The sequence below is a fragment of the Rhinopithecus bieti genome, unplaced genomic scaffold (assembly GCF_001698545.2).
Source record: "Rhinopithecus bieti isolate Rb0 unplaced genomic scaffold, ASM169854v2 scaffold_30337, whole genome shotgun sequence".
Taxonomy (NCBI): Eukaryota; Metazoa; Chordata; class Mammalia; order Primates; family Cercopithecidae; genus Rhinopithecus; species Rhinopithecus bieti.
In genome coordinates, this window is record NW_016813238.1 from 1038508 (window position 1) to 1060471 (window position 21964).

Below are 21964 nucleotides of genomic sequence, written 5' to 3' on the forward strand. Positions count from 1 at the left end.
TGGGGGTGGGGTGGGGGGGTGGTGCTGTCCAAGCAGAGGGAATAGCCGATGCAAAGGTCTTGGGGTAGGAGGCAGGAAGGTGCCTGGTGAGTTAGTAGAACAGCGGGAAGGCTGGATGGAGGGCATGAGCGGGGTTGGGGGGTGAGATGACGAGCTGAAGTCAGAGAGCTGACAGGGGCCTTGGGTGCCAAGGTGAGGACTTTGCTTTTACCTGGAGTGAGGTACAGCTGGGGCAGAGCTCTGAGCCAGGAGGGTTGTTACCTGACTCAGGTGGTCCCAGGCTCTCTCTGGCTGCAGGTGAGAACAGACAGTAGAGGCAGGGATGGGAGCAGGGAGATCAGGCAGGAGACTGCTGGGATGTCCAGGCAGGAGAGGATGGAGGCTGGGCCAGGGTGTGGGCAGTGGAGGAAGAAAAGTTTAGAATCTGGAGCGATTTGATTTTATACGTGGAGCCCAGAGAGTTTGTGACAGATTGGACGTGGTGTGAAGGAAAGGAGAGGGTCAGGCAAGACTCCGAGGTTCTGGGCCTGCCATTCATCAAAATGGAGAAGTCAGGTGGGGTTCTCTTGCAGGAGGAGGGGAAGGGTTGATGTAGAGCGATGGGGAGTTTTTTCAAAAGACGCGGGGACAGCGTACCCTGGAGAGGGCTGGGGAGCCACGGCCCGGAGCTGTGAGGTGGGACTCGCATTTCTGAGCGGTTGGGCCAGAAGTCCAGGACACCACGACTCTGACCTCTTGCAGAGTGGGGGACGCAAGTTATGGCGTCAGAGCAGGATCGAATCCAACTCTGCCGCCTACCTACCGGGTGACCCCAAGTCACTTCCCATCTTACAGGCCGGGCTTCTCCTTCCGTAAAAGGACTGCTTTTGCCCGTTCCTGCGCTGTCCCCGGGAAAAGCCCTTACCACCAAGTCAGTGGGACTCCCAACATTGGGATGATGAGCCCAAGGTCTCAGCACAGATAAGAGCTAGGGAGGCTGGATTCGGACTTGGTACTTGGACTGGCCGACCGAGACTGGGAAGTCCCTAGAAACGGAGGCACACGACCTCCTGGGACCAGGAACCCGGGCTCAGAGACTGGGAGAGGGAAGGAGGAGGCCAAACGGCCCCACCCCTTCCCGCCAGCTTCGGGCTCCCTCCCCCATACACACACCTCAGTTTCCCAGCATCTCCAGTCCTCCCCCACCTTCGCCCCGGCTCTCAGGTTCCTCCTTGGGAGGTCCGGGAGCTCCTGGCCAGGGGCATAGTAGTTGCTGAGGACCCTTTTCTAGGTACTAGGGAAGGTGGCTCCCCAGCCTGCGGCAGGCAGCTGCCTCCACGGTGTTTGGTTTTAATAAAGTCTCTTTGTCTCCTTCTCTGTCTCTCTGCCCCTCTGTTGCCCCTTTTCTGTCCAGTCCCTCCCTCCCCGGTTTCTCCCTCCTTCTAGGCCTCGGCCGCCCCTCCCCGCCTTCCCTCCCGGGCGGGGGGCGGCGCCGTGACGCGGCGGGGCGGGGGAAGGAAGGGGGTGTCGCTGACGCCGCGGCGGCCTCCGGCGGCTCCGGCCTTTTGTGCGGGCGGTTGGGTCGGGTGGGGGCGGCGGCCGCGGAAGGCCAGGCCGGTGCCCTGCGGGNGAATTGACTTCTTACTCCCCTTCCGGTCCAGGTGGGCGCATGTGCTTCCGACTGTGAATTGTCTTGCCAGTGTGTGTACGTGTGTCTGGGGCTGCTAGCCTGCACCAGCTTTGGGCCTCTGATAGGGTTCCTGCGTGTAACTTACCATTAATTCTGACCGCGGCTCTGTGTGTTACTGTAAGTTACCTGCGTGTGTCTGGGGTTCCAAGTCTGTGGCTGTGAGCAGCTGGTTGTGTGTGTGTCCTGTGTCTCATCCCATCTGTGGCTCCCTGTGCAAATATAAATTACCCCTGTGTGTCTGAGTGTGACATTGGAGTGTGTGTACGTGTGTCTGGAGCTACTGTGTATAGCAGCCCTGATCCCTCTTGGGCTGTGTGTGTTTTACCATTAATTCCATCTGCGGCTCCAAGCGTGGCTGTAAGTTACCAGTGTGCTTCCCATTGTGACTTAGTGGTGTGTGTACAAGTGTGCCTGGGGCTCTGGGTTCTACTGTGACCCTCTGTGCCTGCATATGCCTGTAATTTAGCTCTGAAACTCTTTTTTTTTTTTTTTTTTGAAACACAATCTGGCTCTGCCACCCAGGCTGGAGTGCAGTGGTGCTATCTCAGCTCACTGCAACCTCCGCCTCCTGGGTTCAAGCGATTCTCCAGCCTCAGCCTCCCTAGTAGCTGGGATTACAGGCGCATGCCACCATGCCTGGCTAATTTTTGTATTTTTGGTAGAGATGGGGTTTCCCCATATTGGCCAGTCTGGTCTTGAACTCCTGACCTCAGGTGGTCCACCCGCCTTGGCCTCCCATAGTGCTGAGATTACAGGCGTGAGCCACCGTGCCTGGCTTGAAACTTATTTAGCTCTGTGTGCCAATGTAAGTTACCTGTGTGTGTCCATTTGTGACATTGTCGTGTGTCTGGGGCTCTGTGGGTGTGACTGTAACTTACATCTGATTCCATTTTTGTGTGAACATTCCCTTGTGTATCCCTTTGTGACAGTATTGAGTGGTGCCTAGGCCTCTCTGTGTACAGCTGAGACCCTCTGGTTTTGTGTGTGTGTGTGAACAGTGTGAGACCCCTTGTGGCTCTCTGTGGGCTTGGGACCCTCCCTTCTAAGATCCTGGGAGTACCTAGGGCACTTTGGAGGGCATAATGATAACTGACGATGTCCACCTGTTACAGTTAGTATAGCATGTGCCACACATTATTCCGCTACCTGGCCGCTTTGTCCTCGAGATCCACACCCCGCTTGGCTGCATTATTCCCAAGTCCTGCTTGACTGTGTGAGCCCCTGGGCTCTCCAACAGTGACAGCCACTGACACCTCCACCTCTTGCCACTGTATTTTTTCTTTTTCTTTTCTTCTTTTTTTTAGACGCAGTCTCGCTCTGTTGCCCAGGCTGGAGTGCTGTAACTCCATCTCGGCTCACTGCAACCTCCGCCTCCTGGGTTCAAGCAATTCTCCTGCCTCAGCCTCCCAAGTACCTGGGATTACAGGCGCTTACCACCACACCTGGCTAATTTTTGTTTTTTTAAGTAGAGATGGGGTTTCACTATGTTGGTCAGGCTGGTCTCGAACTCCCGACCTCAAGTGATCCACCCACCTTGGCCCCCCAAAGTGCTGGGATTACAGGCATCAGCCACTGCGCCCAGCCCCTTGCCACTTTAGAAGTAGCCTTTGCTCTGTCTTCCCTGCCAGACAGTGAGCCCCATGCGGGCACAGGGACAACTCAGTAGGGATGTTGGCAGACCGTGGGACCTGATTTACCTGGGACTATGTATGTGTCACCTGGGGTCTTTTGGGACCAGTCTCACAGTATGGCTGTCTTCAGCTCTTGGCTGAGACTTCCTCCTGCCTGTGTGTGTGGATATAATTTATCGGGGACTTTCTGTGAGTCACTGTTTGTTTCTGTGACCCTCTGCAGCTCTGTGTGTGCACACATGCATGTGTCTGAATAACTTTTCTGGGAAATTGCCACGTGACTGTAGCAGACTAGCAATGCTGCAGGGGTGTGTGTGTGTGTAATTTGTGGCTCTCTGTAGCATACCTGTGATGCTGTTGCTCTGTGCGTGCGTGCGTGTGCGTGTGTGTGTGTGTGTGTGTGCATATGAGAGAGAGAGAGGAAAGAGACTCCTTGCAATTGTAGGGAAATGCAGTTTACCCCTGACACCTACTGTGTGACTCCCATTGAGGGTCCCTTTTTTTTTTTTTTTTTTTTTTGAGATGGAGTCTCGCTCTGTCGCTCGGGCTGGAGTGCAGTGGCCGGACTTCAGCTCACTGCAAGCTCCGCCTCCCGGGTTTACGCCATTCTCCTGCCTCAGCCTCCCGAGTAGCTGGGACTACAGGCGCCCGCCACCTCGCCTGGCTAGTTTTTTGTATTTTTTAGTAGAGACGGGGTTTCACAGTGTTAGCCAGGATGGTCTCAATCTCCTGACCTCGTGATCCGCCCGTCTCGGCCTCCCAAAGTGCTGGGATTACAGGCTTGAGCCACCGCGCCCGGCCGAGGGTCCCTTTTATGCACACCTGTGGATGCATCTGCCCTTTTCTGACCAGAGGCAGCTCTAGGCCCATTGGGGCCTAGGAAGTTGGAGGTCAGGTGTCTGCTGCAGCAAAACCCCATGCCTTCCGAGTCTCCCCACCCCATAACAGCCCCCAGGCTCCTCCCTTCACTCTGCCTTCAGCTAGCCTGGTTGGGCAACCCCAGGGCCCGCCCTTGAGTACTTCCTCTTTGCCCAGCCCTGGAGCAAAAACTGGGGGCGTGGTCCCTGCCCTGTCTGTGTGCCTTGAGCCTCTCCTCAGGCTTCCTTCCCCCAGGCCCTGCCCCTAGACCTGTGGTTGTGGGAAAGTAGGGCAGGTCTGTGTTTCACGCTAGAGGGCTGAGAAAAGCAGGCAGGGGAGGATGTGGTCCCTGATACTTAAGAGTCCCTCCCTGCTCACCAGTGCTGTCTGGGTGAGGCCAAACTCCTGACCAGGATCACCAGGCCTATGCACCTCCACTGCTCCTCCAGCCCCACTGGCCACCTCACTCATGCTCAGACCTGCCAGGCTCAGTCCTGTCCCTGAACTTGATGTTCTGCACCTGGAACAGTCTCCCAGCCTTTGCCACATCTGTTCTTTGTCCTCAGGTGAACAAGTGGGCTTTGTTCAGGGAGGCTTTTGCTGACTCTTACTAAAGAAATTGGTTAGGCACAGTGGCTCATGCCTTTAATCCCAGCACTTTGGGAGGCCAAGGTGGGAGGATCACTTGAGTTCAGGAGTTTGAGACCAGCCTGGGTAACATAGCAAGACCCCATCTCTACAAAAACTTTAAAACTCAGCTAGGCATGGTGGTGTGAGACTGTAGTCCCAGCTACTTGGGAAGCTAAGGCTGGAGGATTGCTTGAGCCCAAGAGTTCGGTCCTGGAGTGACCTGGGAGGCTGAGGCTTGAGAATTGCTTGACCCCAGGAGTTCGGAGCTGCAGTTAACCATGATTTCGCCAGTGTACCGCAGTGACAGAGTGGGTGACAGAGTGTGACCTTGTCTCTAAAAAAATTTTAAAAGCATCTCTGCCCCCCTAGTTGTCCCATCCCTTATCTCTGTGGTCCTCAAACTTGAATGTTTATCAGAATCTCTGGCCCCACCCCAGTTCTGATTCAGGAGGTTGGAAGTGGTCCTGGACTCTGCCTTTTGAACACCTTCCAAGTCCTGCCTGCTGCTCTCTGGGGACCATTCTGAGCAGTATTGCTTTATGGTGTTTACCACTGTCTGAGGTCGCCATCCCTGCTCATTTGTTTTCTTACTGATGGTCTGTGTTTCCCTGTTACAGCATCAGGTCCCTGCAGGCAGGGACTTGTATTGGCTTTGTTCACTTCCTTGTGGCAGGTGCACGGTATTTAGAGGTGACAGGCTGGAGTTGAGGGTCAGTCATGGAGGCTCCTAACATCAGGCATAGTGCTTGTGAGGTCCCTGTCAGGGTCAGCAGAGCGTCATGGACAGTGGTGCACTGGGCTGGCAGCCGGGCTGTACACTCCATTTTAGTCCGCCAGTCCCTGCGGGAGGAGAAGCAGCATAGTTAAGGTGTCTTTCAGTTACTGGGCTTTGTGGATTTGCCTCACCTCCATCTCTGTGCAACCCTAGGAGGTGAGCACTGTAATTCCCATCATACCCAAGAGGAAACGGAGGCACAGGAGGCTTCAGACCCTGGCTCAGGGTCACATGGAAAGGACGCGGCTGTACTTGACTAGAAGCTCCTTGGACCGTGGGGCCCACACTCCAGGCTGCTGCCCCGGAGACCTGCGGGTCCAAGGAGTTGTGCACCAAGTTCTATGAGGGGTGGGGGAGGAGGGCCGATCACCCAGGGCATCCTCAACAGTAAGTGCTCACGGAGCACCTCCTGTGCGCCAGGCCTTGCTCTAGGTGATGGGGACACTCACATCGTGGGTGGGGGGTACGGTGGGGAGAGATGGATAAGAACTAGGGGAAGTACTGAAGGTCCCGGGAGGCAGCAGGGAGATGCGCTTTGCAGAAAGAGAACAGGGAGGAAGGGGATCGGGAGGGCAGGGTAGGGGGTGTTAAATAGGGAGGTGGGGAAGGTGTCCACTGAGCAGAGACCTGAGGGAGGTCGGGGAGCCCTGTGGATTTGGATGTCTGGGAGGAAGGGCATTTTGAGCAGAGGCACCGGCCAAGGCAGGAGATGGGAGAGGGAGTGCAGGGCTGATGAGGGCAGAGAGAGACCAGGCAGGAGGGCCCTGATGGACTCAGGTGATCCCCGGCTCCCTCCGACTGAAGATGGGGGTAGGGATCGGAACAGGGAGACCAGGGAGGAGGCTGCTGGGATGGCCCAGGGGAAAAGCAGTGGCCTGGGCCACTGGCTATTTAATTATTTTATTCATTTATTTTATTCCACACATTTATTTTACAAGTGTTACATGAATGCCTACCCTGCATCCTGTCCCACACTGTGCTGGGGACAGAGCAGTGACCCACAGATGCATGAGGGACTTGGACCTGTCATTGGAGAGTGACGGCCCAGAGTAGTCTGGGATGGGAGCTGCCCAGGGGACTGTGGGGTCACGCATGAGCCAAAGTCCTGAAGGCAAATAAGGATTTACTAGACAAAGAGGAACTACGGTCTGGACAGACAGAATGGCATGTATTCAGGCTTGGAGTTAAGAGAGACAATTTTGAGTTGCCCCAGGTGGTGGAGGGAATCTCACCTGCACCCCAGAATACATCGAGGCCCCCAGATGGGAATCCTGCCTTGAAATAAACCAAGCCTGTGGCCAGGTGCAGTAGCTCACACCTGTAATCTCCTAGCTCTTTGGGAGACTGAGGCAGGTGGACTGCGTGAGCTCAGGAGTTTGAGACCAGCCTGGGCAACGTGGTGGAACCCTGTCTCTACTAAAATACAAAAAATTAGCCAGGCGTGGTGGTGGGTGCCTGTAATCCCAGCTACTCGGGAGGCTGAGGCAGGAGAATCACTTGAACCTGGGAGGCGCAGGTTGCAGTGAGCTGAGATAGTGCCACTGCACTCCAGCCTGGGCGACAGTGTGACTCTTTGTCTCCAAAAAAGAAAGAAAAAAGAAATAAGCCAGGCCTGTATCCTACGGCAAGTGGTTTCCCGCTTTGAGCTACTTTCCTCCTCTGTAAAGCAGGCATGGTTAATAGTATCAAAGGCACCGGCTTGAGAAATAATACAGTTAATCATACGGAGAGCTTGACATAGTTCATGATAAGGAGTCAACAAAGAATGTCCTTTTAAGGTTCCCGACGCCATCCCCACAGTCCTTATTACAGTTCATGTTTGCACAGTCAAGTTGGGAGTGTCCTGTTTGTTCAGTGTCTGCCTCCCCACCAGAGGGCTCATTCCCCAAGGGCAGGAGCTGTGTCCGGTGGGCTCTACTGATGCCAGCTCCAGCCAGCGTGCAGATTATTCATTTAGCCTCTGGTGTTAATTATTGAGCATTCGCTATGTGCCTAGAGTTTTGGGCTCTAGGGACCGGGTGGTAACCAAGACCTCCTGAAGGTCACAGTCTCGGTAGACAGTAAACAAACAATAAATAAGCAGGACACTCTAGATAACCTGAGGTGTGGCAATGGAGGTGACTGCCTTAGGCTGGATAATGGGGAAGGAGAGCATTTGAGCTGAAGGGGACAGAGCCAGTGATGCCGGGCCATGGAAGGACATTCAGGTGGAGAGACTACTAGTGTGGAGGCCTTAGCATGGGAATGAGGTTGGAGAGCTTAGGGACAAAAGCAGGCTGGGATGGCCAGGGTAGAGGGAGGACAGGGAGAGGGAGGTCAGCAAGGTTCCAGGGCCAAATCACCACACCAGGGTGAGGTCTTTGCTTTTACCTGGAGTGAGATACAACCAGGGCAGGGCTCAGACCTGACTCAGACAGTTACAGGCCCCCTCTGGTTGTCGGACACCAGGGAAGAGGCTGCTGGGATGTCCAGGCTGGAGGTGATGGAGGCTGGAGCAGGGAGAAATGGGTATAATAAAAATAATGGATGCCAGGCACGGTGGCTCACACCTGTAATCCCAAAATTTTGGGAGGCCGAGGCAGGCGGATAACCTGAGGTCAGGAGTTCAAGACCAGCCTGGCCAACATGGTGCAACCCCGTCTCTACAAAAATTAGCCAGGCATGATGGTGGGTGCCTGTAATCCCAGCTACTAGGGAGGCTGGGGCGGAAGAATCGCTTGAACCCGGGAGGCGGAGGTTGCAGTGAGCTGAGATCGTGCCATTGCACTCCAGCCTGGGCGACAGAGCGAGACTCCATCTCAAACTAAAAATAATGGAAATAGGGCTGGGTGCAGTGGCTCACACCTGTAATACCAGCACCTATGGTAGTGTCCAAAGTGGGAGGATCACTTGAGGCCAGGAGTTTGAGAACGGCCCGGGCAACGTAACTAGACCCTATCTGTACAAAAATGTTTTAAAAATAAAAAAGCTGGTGCAGGGGGGTGCACCCGTAGTCCCAGCTACCCGGGAGGCTGAGGCAGGAGGATCTCTTGAGCCCAGGAGCTTGAGGCTGCAGTGAGCCATGATTGTGCCACTACACTCCATCCTGGGTGACAGCGAGACCCTATCTCTAAAATAAAATAAGAATAAATAATGGAAATAGATTTTGAAATGAGAGATGAGGAAAATAAGAAAGATGCTTAGGGTTTAGCTCCAACAACTGAATGGAAAGTTGCTGTTCAATAAATATTTGTTGTATGAATTAGGAATTTAACTTAAAAAAATAGCAGGTATAGGCCAGGCATGGTGGCTCCACGCCTGTAATCTCAGCATTTTGGTAGGCTGAGGTGGGCAGATCACTTGAGGTCAGGAGTTTGAGACCAGCCTGGCTGACATGGAGAACCTATGTCTCTACTAAAAATACAAAAATTAGCCAGGCATGGTAGTGTGATCCTGTAATCCCAGCTACTCAGGAAGTTCAGGCAGGAGAATCACTTGAACCCAGGAGGAGAAGGTTACAGTGAGTTGAGATCACACCACTACACTCCAGCCTGGGCGACAGAGCAAAAAACTCCGTCTCAAAATAAAACAAAACATAGCAGGTGTCATCAAGAGCTCTCTATGTGCCATGCTCTGTTAGAATTACTTTACATGGGCTGGGCATGGTGGCTCATGCCTGTAATTCCAGCACTTTGGGAGGCTGAGGCTGGAGGATCGCTTGAGGCCAGGATTTTGAGACCAGCTTGGGCAACTTAGGAAGACCCCATCTCAAAAAAAATTAAAGTGTGCTGGGCATGGTGGCTCGCACCTGTAATCCCAGCACTTGGGAGGCCAAGGTGGGCGGATCATGAGGTCACGAGTTTGAGTCCAGCCTGGCCAACATGGTGAACCCCCATCTACTAAAAATACAAAAGTTAGCCATGTGTGGTGGCAGGAACCTGTAGTCCCAGCTACTCGGGAGGCTGAGGCAGGAGAATCAGTTGAACCCAAGAGGTGGAGGTTGCAGTGAGCTGAGATCATGCTACTGACTCCAGCCTGGGCGACAAAGCAAGACTCAAAAAATAAATAAATAAAACAAAGTAAAATAAAGGAAGTGCTTTACATGTCCTGGTTTGTTTAAGCCCCAAAACAACCAGATGAGAACATGTATTTATCATCCCTGAATTACTGATGAAGTAACCGTAGCACAAAGATGTTAAGGAGCGTGTTCTGAGTCTCACTGCTGGGAAGAGGAACGGGATGGCTGGGTGGATGGGTGTGTACTCAGGGATCAATGGGTGGGCCTCTGAAAATAGGCCTGTCCCCAAACCCCAGCCTGTTTCTTCCAGTTAACACTTCTCTTCCTCTTCCTGCCCCCAGCACCACACCCCACTCTGGCCGGAGCACGCCAAGCAGCTCCCCATCGCTCCGGAAGCGGCTGCAGCTCCTGCCTCCAAGCCGGCCCCCACCTGAGCCAGAACCAGGCACCATGGTGGAGAAGGGGTCGGATAGCTCCTCAGAGAAGGGTGGGGTGCCTGGGACCCCCAGCACCCAGAGCCTAGGCAGCCGGAACTTCATCCGCAACAGCAAGGTTGGTGCAAACCCAGGTGGGGAGAGGGCTGGGGGTGCTGGCGGTGATCTAGGGGCTCATCCTGACTCCTCTCCTTTCCTTTGCAGAAGATGCAGAGCTGGTACAGTGTAAGTGTCTGGGCAAGGGGCTTGCTGGAGGGTTGGGAGGACAGGGTGCTGGGCCAGGAGCTCCAGGCTGCAGCAGTCAAGGAGCACGTGCTGAGATGGAGTGGGTGCAGACCTAGGGTCACATTCTGTGCTGTTATTTATGTGCTGTGTGACCTTGGGTGAATTACTTAACCTCTCTGGGCCTCTCTCTGTCCTTGAGAAGCAGCTCCACCTTACAAGGCTGGAGGGAACATTGAATGAGTCAGTGATGCTGGTGGGTGCTTGGTGCAGGGCCTGGCTTACATAAGAAATCTGTAAATGGCAGCTGTCACTGCGGTTACTGGTGTGTTGTGTGCATTGGAATCTGTCAGGGACTTAAGAGGCTGAGGGGGTTCCAGGAGCTTTGTGAGGCAGAATTGGGAGTGTGAACCCCCATCCAGATTCTCACCTCCCAAACTTCCTCAGATGCTGAGCCCCACTTACAAGCAGCGTAATGAGGACTTCCGGAAACTGTTCAGCAAACTCCCCGAGGCAGAACGCCTTATTGTGGGTGAGTCCCGGACCCCAGTCCCAGCTCCTAGCCTGGCCCTGTGACTCCCCGCCAGCCCACGGGCGCCAGCACAGCCTCGTGACTCGGGTGTCCTCCTGTCTCTCCCCGACCACTCTCAGATTACTCCTGCGCCCTGCAGCGCGAGATCCTGCTCCAGGGCCGCCTCTACCTCTCCGAGAACTGGATCTGCTTCTACAGCAACATCTTCCGCTGGGAGACCACCGTGAGCCCACGGCAGGGCGGGGTGCAGGGGCGGGGGCCCTCACATCCAGGCCCCACCCCGCTCCTATTGACCATTCTGCTGTCCTCAGATCTCCATCCAGCTGAAGGAAGTGACATGCCTAAAGAAGGAAAAGACGGCCAAGCTGATCCCCAACGCCATCCAGATCTGTACAGAGAGCGAGAAGGTGACGGAGGACCTGGTGACGGGACCACGCGGTCCCCCCTCTCAGCAGGCCACCTCCCCCAACCATGCAGAGCCCCGTTTGTTCTGCATCCTGAGTTCTCTCCGTGCTGTCCCCTTCTCTCTGTTCTCCCGGCCCAGGCGCCCATCACCCCTGACCTGATCCCTGCACCAGCCTCTCCTCTCTTTCCCTGCAACCTGTCACCTCACACAGCTGCTCAGGAACAGCAGAAATAGTAAAACTCTTCCATGCATGTGGCACCTCAGCCGCCCCTCCCTTCGTAAGTCTCCCGATGCTGTGTCCTGTCCCTGTCATTGTGGCCTTATGTCCGTTGGTTGCAAGATGGCTTTCTTACCAGCAGTCCAACAAGAAGGGGGACAGGTGTAGGGGACACTTCCCAACAGACTTCCCTTTGTGTTTTGTTGGTTAAAAGTGGATCTGGCCAGGTGCAGTGGCTCATGCCTGTATTCCCAGCATTTTGGGGAGGCTGAGGCAGGAAGATTGCTTGAGCCTAGGAGATTGAGGCTAACCTGGGCAACATAGTGAGACCCTGTCTCTAAAAAAATTCCCAAAAATTAACTGGGTGTGGTAGCACACACCTGTAGTCCCAGCTACTCACTCAGGAGGCTGAGACGGGAGGATGGCTTGAGCCCAGGAGGTTGAAGCTACAGTGAGCCATGATCACACCACTGCACTCCAGCCTAGGTGACAAAGCCAGATCCCGTCTCAAAAAAAAAAAAAAAAAAGATCAACTGACTATTCTTAGTGGCAAAGGAGGCTGGGAAAGTTCCCTGGGCTTCCCCCATGATATCCCAGCCTCTCTGGGCTGACCCTGTCTAGAGATGCCTCTGTCCCCTCCCTGGACTGGGAGCTCCAAGGACAGGACCAGCGGCCGTCTCCCCATCCCAGTGATTCTGGCATTGTCCAGCGCAGGGCCGGGTGCAGGACAGACCTTCTGTGGAACTAATGCAGAGGTGAATTAGTGGATTCATGAGGACAAAGATGTGGCGTCAGCGCAGATGAGGGTGCCGCTTCTCCGCCTCTGTCCTGGTCTCTCCCCAACCTGTTCACACCTCTGTCTCTCTCCCTGACAGCATTTCTTCACTTCCTTTGGGGCCCGTGACCGCTGCTTCCTCCTCATCTTCCGCCTCTGGCAGAATGCGCTGCTTGAAAAGGTGGGCCTGGGTGAGGCCTGGGTGGGGATGGGGAGTTCCCAGGGGGATCGTGGAGCCAGGGACCCCAGAACTTGCCGAGCTGTAGGCAGCCCAGCTCTTCTCCATGGTCACCAGGCCCGATGCCCCTGCAGCACCTCCCTGGACCCCACCTGACCCTGAAGCTGAGTCTCTGGCAAAGGGACATGAATTGGTGTAAACTGTCGTAATTCTTCCCTGGGGCTGGGAATGATTTTCACCCTGAAGGAAGTCCAGGTTCCGCTGGCAGTGGGGGAGCGTGGAGCGTGGATAGAGGTTGGGTGGTCATCATAGGATACCGGCTATGGCTGGCCCACAGCACCTCAGAGAGCCCCAGCCCCGTCCTCTGGCTGAGCGGCACTCATGTGCTGCCTTCTCAGAGGCTCCGATCTCCCTGGGGCAGGCAGGAGTGCTGAGGGTCCCATTCAGCATCCTGAGAGAGGGACAGAGCACAGTCAGACCCTAAGGAGGACAGGGCAGAGCCCCGGAGTTCCAGCCCCTTCCCCTGGGGCAAGTGATTGAACCCCATCTGTCAAATGGGAGCCATCCCCACTTCACAGCACCCAGAATTGTGCCCAGAATAAGTACGCAGTCATGTCAGCTCTTATGAGCAGAGTAGCCCAGAGTAGGGTCACATCTCAGCACTGCCACTTCCTGGCAGGACCTCGGCATGTCACCTTGCACTTCTCAGCGCCATTGTCTTAAAAGGATGATGAGGTTAGCACCTACTTTCCAGATGGTTATGAAGACACAGTGAGTTAGCACATCTGTAAAGCGGTTAGAAGAATGCGCCTAGTTGACAAGGTGGCAAATGTCTGCTGCTATGATCACTTACTGTTATCTGCCATCACTGTCATTCAGCCACTCTGGCCGTGGGTGGCTGAAAGCCCAAGGCTCCCGAGGACACCTGGGAAAAGATTCAGGCGGGCAGGATGGCATAGGGGTGGGAGCCTCAGCCCTGGAGTCTGGCAGGGCTTGACCAAGTAACTTGGTGACCTTGAGCACATGACTTTCCCTACATGACTTCCCCTTCCTGGGCCTCCATGTTCTCTGTAAAAATGGGAACATTCATGGCTGGGCGTGCTGGCTCACACCTGTAATCCCAGCAATTTGGGAGGCCGAGATGGGCAGATCATGGTGCCCACGAGGTCAGGAGTTCGAGTCCAGCCTGGCCAACGTGATGAAACCCCATCTCTACTAAAAATGCAAAAATTAGCTGGGTGTGGTGGTGGGCACCTGTAATCCCAGCTCCTTGGGAAGCTGAGGTAGGAGAATCGCTTAAACCCAGGAGGCAGAGATTGCAGTGAGCTGAGATCATACCACTGCACTCCAGCCTGAGCAACAGAGCCAGACTCCATCTCAAAAAATAAAAAATAAAAAAAAGTTATAAAAACAATGGGAACATTTTCTGGCCAGAGTATTGTGGGGACTTGGGAGGTGGGAGGTTTGAGTTCTGGGCGCAGGGCCTGGAGGGGCTGTAGCAGGGGTTTCCCGTGTGCTGGGGCCAGGTCTGGTGCGGGAGATTGTGGCTGCCTCCTTGTGGAAGCCAGGGGAACTGCGGTGGGCCGGGCTCTGCCTGGGGTGAGATGGAAGCCAACCCCAGATCCTGCCTCTCCAGACGCTGAGTCCCCGCGAGCTCTGGCACCTGGTGCATCAGTGCTATGGCTCAGAGCTGGGCCTCACCAGTGAGGATGAGGACTATGTCTGCCCCTTACAGCTGAACGGTTTGGGGTGAGTTGGAGGTCAAGGGAGGTTGAAGGGTTCGGGGGAGAACAGGACGGCCGGCGTGCAGAGTTACTGGAGTGTTGGGGGACCTGAGGTGGTTGTACGAAGTCTGGGGGATTCAGGAGGGTGTGTGGGGTCTCAAGGACACAACAGTCCTGCTTCCTCCCCTTCCCCACAGGGCCCCCAAGGAAGTGGGAGATGTGATCGCCCTGAGCGACATCACCTCCTCGGGGGCAGCTGACCGAAGCCAGGAGCCAAGCCCAGTGGGTTTGCGCCGTGGCCGCGTCACGCCCAACCTTTCCCGAGCCAGCAGCGACGCAGACCATGGGGTGAGTGGTGGGGTGGAAGAGGGGTGGGATACTGATAGGAAGAGACAGGAGGGCTGGGGGGGGTGCAGTGGGAGAAGGACAGCCTGACAGATTTGGAGGGGAATGGACAGAGGGACAGGGGAGGCCTGGATGGAGTGATGGGATGGGGAGGGGAAGACGCACATGGAACAGACAGGAAAAGAGACAGGGAAGAGGGGACAGACAGAAAGGATGAGAGACAGAAGGGGTGGGAGACGGGTGGATAGATGAAGCAGCAGACAGACAAATGGACAGGACAGGTAAGAAAGCTTATGGCCCTTGCATCTGAAACAAGCCTGGCAGGGGCTGAGAGGGGCCCTCATCTGGATGGCCCCAGGCCACTCGCAGCTCAACCGCGAGCCCTCGGTGCACACACCACCGAGGGTCTGCACAGGCTCTGGAATCCTTGTGGCCAGTGTGGACTTGGGAGCCCTGGGGCTGGGATGGAGGTGGCCAAGGCTGCATCAGGCCTTTCTCTGCAGGCAGAGGAGGACAAGGAGGAGCAGGTAGACAGCCAGCCAGACGTCTCCTCCAGCCAGACAGTGACCCCGGTGGCTGAACCCCCGAACACAGAGCCCACCCAGCCTGACGGGCCCACCACCCTGGGCCCCTTGGATCTGCTACCCAGCGAGGAGCTGTTGACAGACACGAGTAACTCCTCTTCGTCCACTGGGGAGGAAGGTGAGGCAGGTGGGCCCGATTCATTTGCCTCCGGTACTTGCAAGCCTCTCTTAGTCTTAAGCAAGAGGGGATGGATTAGCTGGCGGCACTTGAGAATCCAGGGGAGGCGGGATGGCGTTCAGGCACTGTTGCTAGAAATCTCTGTCTTTACCCTGCTTTGAAGGCAGCATGGCAGGGTGAACACAAGCACAGACTGAAGGCAGCTTGCCAGGATTCAGATCCTGGTCACACCACTTCCTGACCATGTCACGGGGGCAAATTGTGTAACTTCTCTGAGCTTTGCTTTCCTCCTCTGAAAACGGGGTTAACAATGATAATACCCACTTCACAGGGTTGTTGTTAAGAGACTATAAATGAGGCCGGGTGCGATGGCTCACACCTGTAATCCCAGCACTTTGGGAGGCCAAGATGGGAAGGATTGCTTGAGGCCAGGAGTTGGAGAACAGCCTGGGCAGCAAAGCAAGACCCCATTCTGTACAAAAAAGAAAAAAAAGAAAAAGCTAGTTGTGGTGCACACCTATAGTCTCAGCTACTTGGCAGACCAAGGCAAGAGGATCCCTTGAGGCCAAGAGTTTGAGACAAGCCTGGGCAACATAGTGAGACCCCTGTCTTTACAAAAAAATTAAAAAATTAGCCAGGCATGGTGTCATGCACCCTGTGTAGTCTCAGCTACTGGGGAGGCTGAGGCAGGAGGATTGCTTGAGCCCAGGAGTGAGCTACGATTGCACCACTGTACTCCAGCCTGGGCAGCAGAGCGAGACCCTGTCTCTAAAATGAACAAAGGGAGAGAATTAAGTGATTCCATACATCTAAAGCACTTGGGCCAGTTAGTAAGGGTTGACTATTAGTATTTCTATTATCATTATTATATTCATTTTCTCTCTCCACTAAGTTTCAGGTAGCCTCTACTCTTGTGTCTTATGGGGCAGAGATGGCCTCAGCCCTGCCCCAGCCCAGCCCAGTGAGAGAGAGCAGCCTATTTTTCCCAGTGTCTACAGCCGACACCCTAGGGTTGGCTCTGATTGGGCCACCTTGAGAGCATGCCTGCCCCTGAACCAATCACTGTGGTTGATCAGCTAGACCTGGGCCACCCACTCACCCGAGCCAATTGCTGTGCTCCTAGGCTGATGCTCCCAGGAGTGCGTGCTATCCCGTAATGAATCCTTGTGAGTTAAGTCTCAGGGCCTAGGTGTGTTCTCCACCCAGAACCAAGCACAGTGGCTCTGACTGTCTGGACCTGGAGCACATGCCAACCCTCAGGCCATCCCTGAGTCACAGGAGGGCTCTGGATCAGTGTCCTGCTCTGCTCCAGTATTGCTTCAGGCACTTTTCTGCTCCAGGAGGTTGGGTCTGCCCCTACACCCTACAAGGCCTGGGAGTGGGGAGGCATGGCCCAAGGAGGGAGGGAAGAGTGGAGGCAGTTGTCATCCCCAGCTCTCCTCTGTCTCTAGCGGACCTGGCTGCCCTGCTTCCTGACCTCTCCGGCCGCCTCCTCATCAACTCTGTCTTCCATGTGGGCGCTGAGCGGCTCCAGCAGATGCTCTTCTCGGACTCGCCCTTCCTCCAGGGCTTCCTACAGCAGTGCAAGTTCACAGGTCAGTGGGTGCATGAAGGAGAGGCCGAGGTTACCCAGATGCAGGGGAGGGGTGAGAAAGGGTAGCCCAGGACAGGGGAAGGCACTGCTAGCCAGTGCGGCTGGGTGGGGTGCTGAAAAGCAACGTTTCTGAGACCAGAAGCAGTTCTGCCTGTTACTAGCTGGGTAGGCTTGGGAGGGGTTCTGAGACTCTGTGCCTCAGTTTCTCCTTCTGTGTAATGGGGGTATGATAATAGTACCTGGCTTATTGGTTATCATGAGATCTAAGTGAGTAGACAGCCAGCCAGACGCCTCCTCCAGCCAGACAGTGACCCCGGTGGCTGAACCCCCGAGCACAGAGCCCACCCAGCCTGACGGGCCCACCACCCTGGGCCCCTTGGATCTGCTACCAATACTAGAAAAGTGTTGGAGCAATACCATATAGTAAGCGTTTAATAAATACAAGTTAAGAGGCTGAGGCAGGGCTGGGCGCGGTGGCTCACACCTGTAATCCCAGCACTTTGGGAGGACGAGGCAGGTGCATCACCTGAGGTCAGGAGTTCGAGACCAGCCTGGCCAACATGGCGAAACCCCGTCTCTACTAAAAATACAAAAAAATTAGCCGGGCATGGTGGCGGGCACCTGTAATCCCAGCTACTCAGGAGGCTGAGGCAGGAGAGTCGCTTGAACCTGGTAGGCAGAGGTTGCAGTGAGCCGAGATTGTGCTGTTGTACTCCAGCCTAGGTGACAGAGCGACTCTGTCTCAAAAAGAAAAAAAAAAGGGCCGGGCACGGTGGCTCAAGCCTGTAATCCCAGCACTTTGGGAGGCCGAGACGGGCGGATCACGAGGTCAGGAGATCGAGACCATCCTGACTAACACGGTGAAACCCCGTCTCTACTAAAAAATACAAAAAACTAGCCGGGCGAGGTGGCAGGCGCCTGTAGTCCCAGCTACTCGGGAGGCTGAGCCAGGAGAATGGCCTGAACCCGGGAGGCAGAACTTGCAGTGAGCTGAGATCCAGCCACTGCACTCCAGCCTGGGTGACAGAGCGAGACTCTGTCTCCAAAGAAAAAAAAAAAAGCAGGAGTGGGGCCAAGGCGGGAAGGTCATGTCAGCCCACCAGTTGGAGACCAGCCTGGCGACATAATGGGACTCAGTCTTTACAAAAATAAAAAAAAGAATTAGCTGAGCATGGTGCTGCACACCTGTAATCCCAGCTACTTTGGAGGCTCAGGCAGGACAATTGCTTGAACCCAGGAGGTGGAAGTTGCAGTGAGCTGAGATCATGCCACTGCACTCCAGAGAGAGACTCCATAAAAACAAACAAAAGCTCCTGAGGCCTCCCCGAAGCCGAGCAGATGCCGGCATCACGCTTCCTGTACAGCCTGTGGAACTGTGAACCCATTAACCTCTTTTCTTTCTTTTTTTTTTTTGAGACGGAGTCTTGCTCTGCCGCCCAGGCTGGAGTGCAGTGGCCGGATCTCAGCTCACTGCAAGCTCTGCCTCCTGGGTTTACGCCATTCTCCTGCCTCAGCCTCCCGAGTAACTGGGACTACAGGCACCCGCTACCTCGCCCGGCTAGTTTTTTGTATTTTTTAGTAGAGACGGGGTTTCACCGTGTTAGTCAGGATGGTCTCGATCTCCTGACCTCGTGATCCGCCCGTCTCGGCCTCCCAAAGTGCCGGGATTACAGGCTTGAGCCACTGCGCCCAGCCAACCTCTTTTCTTTATAAGTTTCCGAGCCTCAGGTATATATAGTAATGTAAAAAGGGCCTAATACGGAGCTCCTCAGCCTGACACGCCAGCCCCTTTAGGACATAAGCATAGTTTTGGGGGCCTTGTAGCCCCACAACACGAGGCACAGTCGTCCTGACTCTGCAGGAGATACTACATGTCTCATCAATATAGAAAAAGAAACAAAGAGAAACTCCCATCTTACATGCTCCTCCCCTGCTTGAATCTCTTTCGTAGCCTCCCAGGTTCTTTGACTGGTCCTATGTCAACCCTTCCAGTCTCACCCAGTGCTGTGGCTGCCCCTCTCCATACCTGGCTGCTCCATCCCAGCCTCAGGGGACTTCTCCCAATGTCGGCCTCCAGCCTCAGGGCCTTTACTGATACCATGCTGTTCTCCCAGGCTCCTCCACCCCCACCCCCTTCCTTCCTCAGTTCCTTCTTCAGGACTTGGTTTTTTTTTTTTTTGAGGAGGAGTCTCGCTCTGTCGCCCAGGCTGGAGTGCAGTGGCCGGATCTCAGCTCACTGCAAGCTCCGCCTCCTGGGTTTACGCCATTCTCCTGCCTCAGCCTCCCGAGTAGCTGGGACTACAGGCGCCCGTCACCTCGCCCGGCTAGTTTTGTATTTTAGTAGAGACGGGGTTTCACCGTGTTAGCCAGGATGGTCTCGATCTCCTGACCTCGTGATCCGCCCGTCTCGGCCTCCCAAAGTGCTGGGATTACAGGCTTGAGCCACCGCGCCCGTCCAGGACTTGGTTTTGATTTCATATCCTCCTGGCACCCTTCCCTGACCTTCCTCAGATCCCATATACCCCCAGATACTCAGCCTCTGCCCTTAACTCACACCACGCCAGTAGTGTGTGGTCTTTATTTATAGATGTTTCCTGTTGTTCTCAAAAGATTCTAGGTGCTAAGGACAGGAGTTCATCTATCCTGATCTCCCACTGGCCTCCAAGCCCTGCATAGGCCTGACAGAGTGGACATTAAGTGTGTGATCGTTAACATGTATTTATGTATTTATTTTTGAGTCGGGGGTCTTGCTGTCACCCCAGCTGGAATGCAGTGGTACAATCTTGGGTCACTGTAGCCTCTGCCTCCTGAGTAGCAGGGGTTCAAGTGATTCTCCTGCCTCAGCCTCCTGAGTAGCTGGGATTACAGGCGCCCACCACCACGCCCGGCTAATTTTTGTATTTTTAGTAGAGATGGAGTTTCACCATGTTGGCCAGGCTGGTTTCGAACTCTTGAACTCAAGTGATCCTCCTGCCTCAGCCTCCCAAATTTCCCAAAGTGCTGGGATTACAGACATGAGCCACCATGCCCATCTGTCTCAGAGAGCTTTTGATCATGGTGGAAGGCAAAGGGGGAGCAAGTGAGAGAGAGTGGAGGGGAGGTGCCACACACTTAAATGACCAGATCTCAGAAGAACTCACTATCATGAAGACAGCAGCAAACCATGAGGGATCCACCCTCATGATCCAAACACCTCTCACTAGGCCCCACCTCCAGCATTGGGGATTACAATTCAGCATGAGATTTGGGTGGTGACAAATATCCAAACTGTACCACACTCAGACTCTATTCTAGGGATACTGGGAAGCCATGGAGTGTTCTAGGCAGAGAAGGGATAGAGTCAGGCTTGGCTTTAACAAGATGCCCCTGGACCAGATGAGGAGACTGAGGCCAGACACTCAAGGGAAGGCTGGGAGGGGCACTGGGCAGGCAAACATGGGCTGAACCAGGAATGACCCTCAGGAGGTTGGGTGAACACACAGTGTAGGTAACAAACTAGGGGTCTGACTAGGGGGTGTCCAGGGCAAGGCCTGGTGCTCCAGTGGGAGCCTGGAGGACCCTGGACCACCCCGAGTAGGGGCCTGAGAGATGCAGCAGGTTTGGGGAGATGCTGAGGCCGTGTGGAGCTCAGTGGGTTCGAGGGGTCCAAGGACCTTCCAGGAGAAGGTGTTCAAAAGATTGCAGGTCCAATGCTCAGGGCAGAAGCCAGGACGGGTGCAGAGGGGGAAACTGAGGCTGCAGCAGTGGATGAGATGGCCCTACCCAACAGCTAAGGTTTTAGGCTCCTGGAAGGAAGGTGGGGACACAGAGGAGGGGTGTGGATTGGGACAAGTCCCCAGAGAGAGACTTCCCAGAAGGCTGAGTCTCCTGTGGCCTGTGGGCAAAGGACTGGGGTGTGGCCTCCTCATGCTGCTCCTCCCTCCCCTAGACGTGACCCTGAGCCCCTGGAGCGGGGACAGCAAGTGCCACCAGCGCCGGGTGCTGACGTACACCATCCCCATCAGCAACCCACTGGGCCCCAAGAGCGCCTCTGTGGTGGAGACACAGGTGGGCCAGGCGGGGTTGCCCGGCAGGTGGGGCAGCTGGGTGGGTGGGGTGGCCCTGACTGCCCCAGCTCTGTCCCTGCAGACGCTGTTCCGGCGCGGCCCCCAGGCCGGCGGGTGTGTGGTGGACTCCGAGGTGCTGACGCAGGGCATCCCCTACCAGGACTACTTCTACACTGCCCACCGCTATTGCATCCTGGGTCTGGCTCGGAACAAGGCACGGCTCCGGTGAGTGGTGACTGGGCCCCTCCACCCGATGCCCTGGTGGCCCCAGGGCCTCCTGTCCACTTCTCAAGTCAACAGCAGAGTGTTGGTTCCCACCCTGGTGGAGGAACAGAAGCGTGGGGTTCCTGAGGACCCTGTGCTCCGAATAGTGGAAGGTAGAGAAAGAGTGGCCCAGGGATGGCTCCTCCCATCTGCAGAGGGTGTTTGAACCTCAAGACTCTGAGGATACAGCAAAGCCCGGCAGTATTACTTCTCTCAGGGAGCTCATGTTCTAGTAGGGAATTGGACACTAGAGAAATAATTAGGAAAATCTGCAGAGCATTCGCTGGCAGTTAGGCCTATGGAGAGAAACGAGGAAAACACGGCAGGCTAAAGAAGCAGGGCGTGGAGGCTTTTACACCTGATACGCTGGTCAGGGAAGGGCCCACTGGGAAAGACATTTGTCACCAAGAACCTGAAGAAGCTGAGAGCAACTCATTTGGGACAGCAGGTGCAAAGGCCCTGAGGCAGGGGCGGGGGCAATGACTGGAGTGGAGTAAGACTGGGTGAGTAGGAGCTGAGATTAAAGCGGTGAACCGGGGCCTGGCGCAGTGGCTCACACCTGTAATCCCAGGACTTTGGGAGGCTGAGGCAGGTGGATCACTTGAGGTCAGGAGTTTGAGACCAGCCTGGCCAACATGGTGAAACCCCGTCTCTACTAAAAATACAAAATTAGTCAGGGGTGGTGGCGCATGTCTGTAATCTCTACTACTTGGGAGGCTGAGGCACAAGAATCATTTGAACCTAGGAGGCGCAGGTTACAGTGAGCCGAGATCAGGCCACTGCACTTCAGCCTGAGTGACAGAGTGAAACTCTGTCTCAAACAAACAAACAAACGAAAAACAAATGAAAGGATTAGCCACACATGGTGGAGATTTCAGTGAGCCGTGATCACGCCGTTGCACTCCAGCCTGGGCGACAGAGCAAGACCCTGTCTCAAAAAAAAAAAAAAAAGGTGAACCAGATGT

General features: G+C 55.0%; 1 protein-coding gene across 6 annotated transcripts in view; it reads left to right on the plus strand.

Moving 5' to 3' along the window:
• GRAMD1A (GRAM domain containing 1A) overlaps positions 1-21964 on the plus strand; it is a 33099-nt gene that overhangs the window by 4511 nt on the left and 6624 nt on the right. For 3 of the 6 annotated variants that reach the window (XM_017847887.1, XM_017847883.1, XM_017847885.1), the window contains exons 3-14: positions 9902-10112; positions 10199-10219; positions 10664-10748; positions 10868-10971; positions 11060-11155; positions 12247-12327; positions 13961-14073; positions 14246-14396; positions 14897-15104; positions 16547-16690; positions 20618-20736; positions 20818-20960. In XM_017847887.1, coding sequence (XP_017703376.1) covers positions 9902-10112; positions 10199-10219; positions 10664-10748; positions 10868-10971; positions 11060-11155; positions 12247-12327; positions 13961-14073; positions 14246-14396; positions 14897-15104; positions 16547-16690; positions 20618-20736; positions 20818-20960 — 1476 coding nt within the window. Of the gene's footprint in view, positions 1-1657; positions 1787-9901; positions 10113-10198; positions 10220-10663; positions 10749-10867; positions 10972-11059; positions 11156-12246; positions 12328-13960; positions 14074-14245; positions 14397-14896; positions 15105-16546; positions 16691-20617; positions 20737-20817; positions 20961-21964 lie in introns of those variants that run through there. The other 3 variants (XM_017847884.1, XM_017847886.1, XM_017847888.1) reach the window with 2 other exon arrangements.